The following is a 10,553-nucleotide window of genomic DNA, read 5'->3' as shown; positions in this document are numbered from 1 at the left end:
ATGTGCTAGGAATACAGCTGCTTTTACTACATAAAATTGCATCGTTCTTAATTTTCTTTGACTTAGGAGTGAAAGGAATTTGTAGGCAACAAGAGGTCTCTTGTTTTTCCTAGATACTGAAGACTAAGGAATCCAGCCATGGTAAAAGGCATTCAAGCAATGCACTTTGGTTTGATACATTTTATTCTCTTCTTGACTCCCTCCAGTGCTGTAATGCCTCTGCTATGGTTGGATCCATTAGTTATAGATAGAGGGTGTTGCTGCCTTTCCTTGCCCAGATATCAGAAAAGATCTGGAGGGTTGGAAAGGATCCCTAGAAGAATGACTGGGTGATACCTCTGATGGCACATCATTCAGTGAATGTTGGAGTAGTCTTCTAAGGGAATACAACTGTGTGACTGCTTTATGCTCATTCTTCTCTGTGAAACTGGACACCAAACTTAATTATGTTTATTCTGACCTCATAAGTTCAGTTCTGTTACATAAAGTACTTCCTACAGTATGTATTATATGTTGTTTTAGGAGAAAGAATTTTTTAATATTTTCTTTCCTTTGTTCAACCAGGCACCTGTGCAGGCCATGCCACAACCGTGAAAAAGCCAAGGGACTGGGCAAGTACATCTGTCAGAAGTGCCACTTGATAATTGATGAGCAGCCTCTGATGTTTAGGAACGATTCCTACCATCCAGATCACTTCAACTGCACCCACTGTGGGTATGTTGCCATACTGTAAACTCTGACAAAAAGGGAGGGAGACAAACAGTTGAGTCAGCAGTGCAGTCCTTCCCAAGGTCTAAACTTTGCTGCCTTCACCTTGTTATTGTTGAGTAAATAGAAATTGTGTGAGGAGAAACTGAAATAAGTTTGGAAAAACTACAGGAATTTTAATTTTATTTTGCCATTCAATATTCTCTTATTCTGACACAGTTTATAATGAAAGTGAAAATAGTTCCTTGGCATGAGTTTATCTGAAAGGCTGTGTGCAGATTACCAAAGTAGAGTTTTCCAAAGATAGGAGTTACCAGGCTGTCCAAAATAGTTTAACTTTGGATTCCTGGATAGAAAAACAAAATGGCTTGATGAGCTGTGTCAGTCTTGTGGCACTGTCCATTGCCACACTGATACCTGTCTGACCTGAATTACTCACCATGAAGGCATTTTAACTGGGCACAGTGCTGCTCCAGAATGGATAACAGTGCAAGTAAATGTGTCAGTGTTGAGCACTGCTAGGATGGCTCTTGCACCTGAGCTCTCCCATTCAGAGATACCTCAAGTCTCAGCGTGGCACTGTGGTGTCCGTGTAGGTGCACCTCGTGTGTCTGTGAGAGTATCCAGCTGCAGACATGATGGTCTGCATGCCTTCTTGTCTGGCAAACTGAGAAAGCAATTTTAGAAAGATGAGTTGACCATGACTGTATTTCACTAGCTAAAATGACTGTATTTTTCATGTGAATGTTGCCTAAGTTAACTCTCAGGTTTAGTGTTGCAGCAGTTCCTCCTGGGCGCTGCAGAGTTTCCCTCAGTGCCCTGAGCTGGGTTTGTTGCAGGAAGGAGCTGACGGCCGAGGCGCGGGAGCTGAAGGGGGAGCTCTACTGCCTGCCCTGCCATGACAAGATGGGCATCCCCATCTGCGGCGCCTGCCGCAGGCCCATCGAGGGCCGCGTGGTCAACGCTCTGGGCAAGCAGTGGCACGTCGAGGTGAGCCCTTCTGAACCTGAAACTGCCTTCAGCAGCTCCTCTGGAACAGGGCTGGTGCTGCTGGGAAGCAGTTGACATGCAAGTTGTCTGTAATATATGGATTCAGACTACACTAAATGCTTTGGATTGTCTCCACCTTTGTGAGTGAATGAGTTACAGCAGGGCCATCAGGTTTCCTAAGAAAGCTGTGTTCACAGCTATAATAACCTTAATTTTAAAATTTGTAATGATCTTTGCAGAATAGGGCTCACCAAAAAGCATTTGCTTACTGATAAATGTACATATTTTGTATGATGTACTCAGATATGTCCTCTCCAATTTGAGTTACCAGGCACATAAGTGTTGGAATTTTTACTGAAAGCTGAGCAATTCTTGCTTTTTAGGTCTTTTCAGTCCACTGTTTCTATAACTTTCAGCTGTCATCACAACTTGCTCTGATGATTTTTAGTCATCTTTGTTTCAGTCATTTATGCCTCCTAGGGCTTGACCTGAGAGACATGCTGCTGCTCATTTGAGGTGTATTCATGCCAACTATGTTTATGTTCCTGCTTCTCTTCCCTGAAACAAGCAAGATAGTAGTCCACAAGTCTATCAGGATAGACACAAGATGATTGCCCTTCCAGCAGGTCTTCCACCTATCCTTAATACAACTCTTAATCACTATAAATCACTATAAATAGACTAAATATCTCTGGTTTTTGTTGGTTTTTTTTTTTTTTTGCTTCCATAAAGATCTTTCCTGTCTGTGCTTCATTAAAACATTGAGATAACAGCTTTAAATGAAAAAATGAAAAGAGGTAGATTTAGGTTAGAGACTGGGAAGAAATTCTTCCCTGTAAGGCCCTGAGGCCCTGGCACAGGCTGCCCAGAGAAGCTGTGGCTGCTCCATCCCTGAAAGTGTCCAAGGCCAGGTTGGAACCAGATGAGCCTTAAGGTCCCTTCCAACCCAAACTGTTCTGTGATCAAGTATCATGTATTGAGCTAGGATTTATTGCCATGTTTTTACCTGGTGATGGGAAAGTTGTTTTGCCTGCCATGGAATGTTGGGGTGTTTTTTCTTCTACAGCATTTTGTTTGTGCCAAGTGTGAGAAGCCATTCTTGGGGCACCGACACTATGAGAAAAAAGGGCTGGCCTATTGTGAGACTCATTATAATCAGGTAAATTCAGCCATCTGTGATGTAGGTACTTGTTGTGTCTGGCAAATGCTTTATCATGTTGTGTATATGCAAAGCTATGCAGATTTTGCATAATCTGAATTTGTAGATGCAATGGAATATTAAGAAATTAGTCAGATTTAACAGAAAAATAATAGTTTTTCTTGGCAGGAAAGTGATGCTGAAAACAGAATAGAAATGTCTTGGGGACATTAATTTTAATTTTTGCCATTGACAGAAAATCACTGACCATGGGTTGAGATTAAAATCTCTGTGGTTTTACTTCTAATGTATTTGTGTGGGCTTCTTTGATAATTACTTCTTTCTGTGGGCATGAGGCAACTGCTGTGTTGTCTAAAACATAGAAAAGTAGATTATAAAAAAAAAAACAACAAAAAACCAGAAAAATCAATCAAACCCTGTTTTTTCTGTGTCATTTGACTGAACAATGTTTTGGTTTGGTATTTTCTTCTGTCAGATCAATAACTCTCTCATAAGAGGTAAGTGTTGCTGTTCTGACAGTGGCTGTATTTTAGCAATAGTTCTATTTTGGGGTTTGTAGTAGAGCATCAGGAGATGTTTGTCTACACTAAGCATCTTACTCTACCCATCCTTTCTTCTCCACAGGACTTTAAGATCCCCTAACAGTGCTAGAGTGTGAGGCATCAACAAAAAAGGTTTTGTAGTGGTTAGTGGTATGAGATCCAAAGGAACATAGACTATTTGGCAAGTGTATGAGAAGTTATTCAGAAGATTTAAATTGGTATATTTGGGGGCCACTGCTGTATCTGGGAATTCTTTGATTATTAGTATTTAATGTCCACACCAGCTGTGTGATTTGGGGACCATGAGTAGTCAGCAACATGAGTTTGTATTCTTATTTCTTTTTCTGTGTAGCTCTTTGGAGATGTCTGCTACAACTGCAGCCACGTGATAGAGGGAGATGGTAAGAGTTGTTCTCTCCTTGTTTTGGGTTGCTGTCCTTGTTTCATTTGTTAGTGCAGCTGTTGCAGTCCCACAGTTGCAAGACAACAGTGCTTGTTTTCACATCTGGCCTCATTTGAATTTGGATATAAATCTGAATTCAAGCAATCCATCAGTTTCCTCTTACTTGGTGCTTTTACTTTTGCAGTGGTATCAGCTCTTAACAAGGCCTGGTGTGTGAATTGCTTCTCCTGCTCCACCTGCAATGTCAAGCTCACACTGAAGTAAGTCAGTGTTTGTATTTTGGACCACGTGAGTGAGACATTTGCCCCTAAGGCAGAGTATCAGCCTGGAGGAGCCATGAGCCTCTGCCTCTCTGAAGGCCAATATACCTTTTCTTTGTGGGAACAGGTGCTTAAAATTCCACTGATTTCTGCACTGAAAGGGAGCTGACGCTCAGCATCCTCTCTGATCTATTTTCCTTCATTAATCTATCCTGTAAGGAGGTTGGGTAAGAGGGGAGCTCATTCAGCAGTACAGAGGGAAGATTCTAAACTTTGAGGAACTGCCTGTCCTGAATAACCTGCAGCCTCCATGTCTCCTTAATTTTGGTTGCTCCCCTCAATAACAATGTTTGCTATTGCATAGATTATTTTGAAATAAATATTTACCTCACATATGTATAGAAGAGGGACAGAAAAAAAAAATGGTCCTGCATTTTTCCTTTCTCAGGTTCAAACCCTTATCCTACTCTGCTGGGTTGGCTCCACTGACCATATGAAGGAGCTCTAATTCATCCCAAAGGGGACCTCTGAAGTGACACTTGTATTCTACAGTAACAAAATTATTATTCTAGACTGCTACATGTAAATATATAGCAAAATCTTGCTCCTTATTTACTTAGGAGTACTAAAGACCTCAGTTCACTGATAAGAACCCAATCTCTATGCTTGCATCACCAGATGAGGAAATGAGTTGTTTTATAAATGGAATAGAGCACTTGCAACAACACTGATGTAGCTGCATTGAGATTTTAATGAGTGAAGCATATAGTTTGCAAATACCATTTCAACAACTCTTCTTTGTGTTAAAGGAATAAATTTGTGGAGTTTGACATGAAGCCTGTATGCAAGAAATGCTATGAGAAATTCCCTCTGGAGCTGAAGAAACGTCTGAAGAAGCTGTCAGAGCTGGCATCCAAGAAGATCCATCCTAAAGCTTTAGATTTAAACTCTGCTTAAAGCAAACAGGTCTGTCAGTCTCCTGACTGCACACACAAGCTGCTGCTCACTGCAGCTGTTGATTACAGAGGCAATTACTAAGAAGTGGAACCAAAGATAAGCAGTACCTTCCCCTGCTTCTGGTGATGTCTCTTGCATCTAGACTGTCCCTTTTCCCAAGCAATTGTCTACTAACACTGGCAGGAAGAGGAGTAGGAGTTCTGCTTGAGGAATGCACAGGCTGATTATTAATTTGCTACTAACATTGCATTTTTTCTTTGTGGAGCTGTACACAATCTTTCCTTCTTCACTTGAGCTGTACTACTCTTTCCACTCCTCTAGTCCAAGGAATTTGGAAAGAGTGGTTAAATGTAGGGCTGAAAGAAATGTCAGATTTGCTCTTTCTCAATCAGAGTATCAGAATTTTTCTTCTTACTCTGGCTGAAGCAGTTTTTAGGTTTTTTAATATATAGGCAAACAGTCTGAAAGTTGTCATTCTTTACTATGTGCAAAAAGTTCTGGTCTTTCTCCAGATTCCTACAGAGAATATATTGGTGCCCTATCCTATATCCCAGTCCTTCTGGTTTGTAGGTTGACTGGGCAAGCCCAGGAACCAGTTGCTATGGCATCTGCACTGCCTGCTTAGGCCCAGTGTTAAGGCAGCTAAGAAGTTTCCTTTTGCTGCTTCTGTGCTCAGTACTAAGGAGATTTCAGCTGTCAAGGCCATGTCAGCCTCTTCAGAATAGTTGGGCTCTCCTTAAGGAGAAGATGGCTATAGGAAACTAAACATTTTATTGGAACTGACACTCATTTTCTCTGTTCTCTGTTACTACATGGCTGGTAGAGCTTCTGCTGGGCAACACAAAGCATGTCTTGTCCATTGACATAGCTGATATTTATTGAGGCAGTATGGCTGGAGCACTAGTTACACTTCTGCATAAGGAAATTGAATAAATAATATGGTACCAATTTAAGCACTTCAGTTTTCCCATTCTCACTTTATTTGCCAGCCGAGTATATGCTTGTTGGTCATGCTCCAGAAACTCCACTTACATGAAGGTGTTTCTAATGTTTACAGTTTGTAGCAAATGTGTTATGCAGAAAAAAACCATTTTTCTTAAATTTTTTACCCAAATAAGAGTCCCATTCATCTTTCTTTTTGAGACCTAAGTTTACTTAAGGAGAGGATCTCAGACATGATGCTAACATCTCAAGCACATAGTTCTCTGTAATTTTGCCTGTCAGCAGTGAGGTTTCACTGGTCCTACTGTCTCTCCTACCACAAGCCAAGGTGCTGAGAAATTTACTGGTTTTGCATATTCTCAATACTTCTTTAGAGGTGAGCCATCAGCAGTGCTGTTCCTGAGCCCACCTGCACAATCTAAGATCCCAGTGAGCTTCTGAGTCCCCCAGAGGTGACCCCCATAGTTCCTTGTGCTGAACTAAGCTGAGCAGCCTGTAAATCCCTTTCCATGAACAGTTGTGAGAGTCTGCCTGCCCCTTTGCAAGGCTGACAAGCACTGGAGCACTACTGTCCTTTGCATGGTTTAAATCTTCCAAAAAGTGGCTGGTTTAGTCAGTCAAATGAACACAGCAGTTGTGCCTAGACAACACCCTGCAGCCACAGGTGAACTAGCTAGCAAGAAGTTCAAGCTTCCCCACTTCTTGTGTGTGTGAGCAGCAGTTGGATTGGGGCAGTACCTTAGAATTGTGTTACTGTGCTTGCTGGATCAGTACCCATGGAACTGCACCAGGGATACCAAAGCAGTGGTAGGAAATCCTGGATTGCTGATCAGAATCCCACATGAGACCATCTCTTAGAGCTTCACTGCCTTTGGTAACTCAGTTTCCCTCAGCTGCTTTGCTTTTTGTTGCTGTAAGTCCATCATCTTTTAACTGGGTTATGCTGTATCCACTCTAACAATGTTGAGGGGTAGGCCTAATTTTAGCAGTAAACTCTTTCATCTTCTCCTGACCAGGTTGCACTGTAGATTCCAGTAACAGTAGCTGCTTGTGTCACTGCTTTAGGAGAACACGTGGCTATTCACTGTTCTCTTATCAGCCTTAAAATGGTCTTTTAGTTAAGGGTCTAAAGAACAGTAGGTGCTGTAGTGTGGCCCTGCCAAGACCCCAATTTACAATGAAACCTGTTTAGCATTTTGTCACAGCACAAAACACTTGAATTCTGACCTAGGTGCAGCTCAGTATGTTATGCAGATTCTTCTCAGCATAAAACATTCCAGTCTGTTCCTGTAATCTCAGTCACAGGCCCTGTGTAATGCTGAATCTGAGCAGCTGTGTATCCCCAGCCTCCTGGGAAGTGGTGGAGGAACACACAGCCACACATTCCTGGTAAATATGGGAGGACTAAGTAACTAGCAGCCAATAGATAATATTCTTTCAGCAGCCACTCACATTCAGCAATGGAAAATGCATGTATGTGAATGACATTATTTCTGTACTGCCAGTGAAGATTGAATGAGTGCTTTCACCTTGTCTTGTGTTAGAGAATTGGCAGACCTAGAAAGCTTCAGAATTCTAAGGAGAGTTGATATCATTCTCTTTGATAAGCTGTTCAGTTCTCTAGGATTTGGAGTACATCTTTATCTTCAGGACGTTTTGCAAAATTAGTCGGTGAACAAAATAATTGTGATCCCTGATCTCTATACTAATGGAGGGTGATATTCTCTTAAATTATTAATTTTTCACAATCATTTTTCTTATACTTCTGGTGCCCATAGCCTGCAATGTGCAGAGTTAAAGTAGTTTGTTACCAACATGTCTTTTTTGTGAGAGTGGAGTTGAAGGAGTAGGAGAAATAACTATAAATGGCTTTAAAAAATGCATCTTCCTCTACTTCTGTCAGTCTATTTTTTAAAAACCAAGTAGAATATAGTGCAAACTCACAAGTTCTCCTTAGTGCCTTGGTAGGCTGACAGGTTGGGTTTTGTTTTCTTTTTAATTAATATAGACGAGGTGTCAGTAAGAAATAAGCCGCATGCTTTTTCCATTGCTGTAAATAGACCTGCTGGCTAAATTCTTCCTAAGCATCACACCACTGGAGAGTAGAGATTTAGATGAAGGTTGAGCTTCGCTCAGAAATCTACACTTAATAGAAGATGTCTCATACTATACATTTATATTTAGACCTAATTCATATTTATACCTAATTAAAATCACTAACACTCACTGAGTACACTTGAAAATGGTTTTGCTTTTAGAAAGCATGGTGTGTGAAGCTTGTTTTCATGGGTATACTAATCACTTGCAGTGTTTCTTTATGGCTCTAATCTTCTCTCTAGATTTGTGTCCTGTGTTTTTACAGCAGTCTGTGCAATGCTGACAAACACTGGTCAGCCTTTTGTAGAGAGAATTCCTGATGTGGCATGGCTGGTATTAGATGATATGACTGACACGCTTTCAGAAGTGATTGAATGGGGAAGGAATAGATTGCAGGCAAGCATGTAATAACATGGTTCTACTAGCCTGTAAAGCACTGTTAAGTGCTGAGGGTGTTAGACTGAGAAAAGAATTAGCAGCTCCCTGCCTTGGTTCAGGCCTTGATGGGTTCTGCACTCTGTAGAGCTCTCACTTTATCACACATTGTTTGAGCTGTCTAACCAAAGCACATGATTGTGGATTGAAATGCTGTAATACTGTGCCTTTGTATGTTCTTGTATTAAAGTTAACTGTAATACATTTTAAATCTTTACACAAAAAAAAAAAAATTGTACAGTGTGCAGTTAATGCCATATTTTCAGTGCTTAGCCAGAGACTGTTACCCACTCTGAGGAATACTGGGAGTGCTGAAACCTGAGGTGCTGTTGTGGTGAATTCATGTTTTGGACTTGTGCTGCTTCTGTGGTGATGTGTTGGTTGATGAGGATGTGCAGAAAGGGGTATCATCCTTTTAGTGGCTGTGTTGTACAAATTGTGTTGTGTAGGTAGTGAGCAAATGGGATACTATGATAATTACAGGATATAGTGGATATTTGGTTGATTTAGGTTACATTGATCTGGAGCAAACCTTCACTTGGTTAGAAAAGAGACATTGTGGTTGATTTTCTGCAGTCTTTTATTTAAAAACCAGAAACAATACAGTTTGGCTGCAAGATTTCTTTTTGTACAGGTGAAGTGTTGAACATTTCTCATCTATAGCTAGTTAGTTACTTAGATCAGACACTGGGTGACAAAACCACTCTGGGTAATTAGACTCCAGCATTTCCATTGCCAGCAACGGACATTACAGCAGGAGCATCTTAACTGCTTGCAAAAAGATCAGCTATTCTGACAGGTGTGGCACTCATTTGGATGCACAAAGAGTGGGCTCTTCCCTGCCACCACATACAAAACTCCCACCAGCATTTGAATTTTGCACGCACATGTCTGAGGGAACAAGAGAACCATTGTGCATCCATTGGCAAAGTTGAGAGATCGGGCAGAGCTGCTTTCCCAGCACTGCCAGATTGTGTCTCAAGGAACTTGGTGTAAATGCTTTAAGACATGTTCTTGTTTCACTGGGAGTGAGGGAGGAGTACTTGATCTGAGGGGGAAGCAGCTAAGCTTGCTCCCACCATAGTCTGTATCTGCTTTACACACACACTCAGAGCACACTCTGGTTCCTGTGGCACCAAAGCTGTGTTTCTACAAAGCTCTTAGAGATGAACAAGTGCTGAATCAAATTTTACCACTCAAGCTGTCTACTAAACAGGAAGCAGAAAAGATCAGGACAAATTAAAGCTATTATTCTTGTCTCTGAGGGAATGTCTGCATAACTCCAAACAGAACATTCCTGTGGAGCAGAAAAGTCTCTTTTCAACAGACCTCTGTTAGACTGAGTTCTTCAGTTCTGATTTGCACTGAATAGCTCATCTATATCTTGAAATAGGAGCAACTAAAAGTGATGGACCCAAACCCCAGACTAATTTCAGAGCTTACTAGAAACTGTACAGTAGAAAGTGGTTGTTAGTTTCCAAGAGCATTATAAGATGTAGGAGAAAGAAGACTATTTAATTTAAGCAAGGCTGTGGTAAGTCAGGGGACAACATCTTACCTTTCAAACTGTCCAGTTATCTACTACTAAAGGGCATTTCTCCCCTCTTAGAATTACCAGTAGGAGGGAAAAAATTACATTACCTTTGTTTGCAAAGACTCTTGGGGTTTGTACATTTGGTAAGAGTATATTCAATAAGGGGCATTTTCTTTCCAAAAGGAAGACAGGTCTTCATGTGTGTCTGTCTTTGGATGGAGGAGATTCAGGCTATTAGAAGGGGCCCTCACAGGGATTCCCCACTCCCATAGAACAGTAAAGTCCATCTAAACTTTCTTTAAATCCAGTATCTGAATGGAATTCTCATACTACATCTAAAACAGAAGTGTTACAGATAGTTGAAAGCACATGCTCACTTGTTGTAGTATTTCAGCAACTCAGTTCATTCAGTGTGTGTTCAGAAGATCGATCAACAAGATTAATATTTTTTAAATGGCATTTCTTCTGGGATATGAAGTTACAGGTAGTTTGGCACAAGTACAGGTCATGGGCTCTATTTCCACTC

The 10,553-nt window shown here is 41.0% G+C and overlaps 1 protein-coding gene across 1 annotated transcript in view; it reads left to right on the top strand.

Moving 5' to 3' along the window:
* LIMS2 (LIM zinc finger domain containing 2) overlaps positions 1-8,704 on the top strand; it is a 32,129-nt gene extending 23,425 nt beyond the window's left edge. Inside the window, exons 5-10 of the mRNA XM_054639166.2 lie at positions 565-714; positions 1,548-1,698; positions 2,765-2,857; positions 3,752-3,800; positions 3,987-4,062; positions 4,872-8,704. Of these exons, the coding sequence (XP_054495141.2) occupies positions 565-714; positions 1,548-1,698; positions 2,765-2,857; positions 3,752-3,800; positions 3,987-4,062; positions 4,872-5,019 (667 nt within the window). The 3' untranslated portion in view covers positions 5,020-8,704. The remainder of the gene's footprint in view (positions 1-564; positions 715-1,547; positions 1,699-2,764; positions 2,858-3,751; positions 3,801-3,986; positions 4,063-4,871) is intronic.
* The last annotated feature ends 1,849 nt before the right edge of the window (positions 8,705-10,553 follow it).

This window comes from Agelaius phoeniceus, chromosome 10 (genome assembly GCF_051311805.1).
Source record: "Agelaius phoeniceus isolate bAgePho1 chromosome 10, bAgePho1.hap1, whole genome shotgun sequence".
NCBI classification, from domain to species: Eukaryota; Metazoa; Chordata; class Aves; order Passeriformes; family Icteridae; genus Agelaius; species Agelaius phoeniceus.
This window is presented reverse-complemented; position numbering and strand designations above follow the sequence as displayed.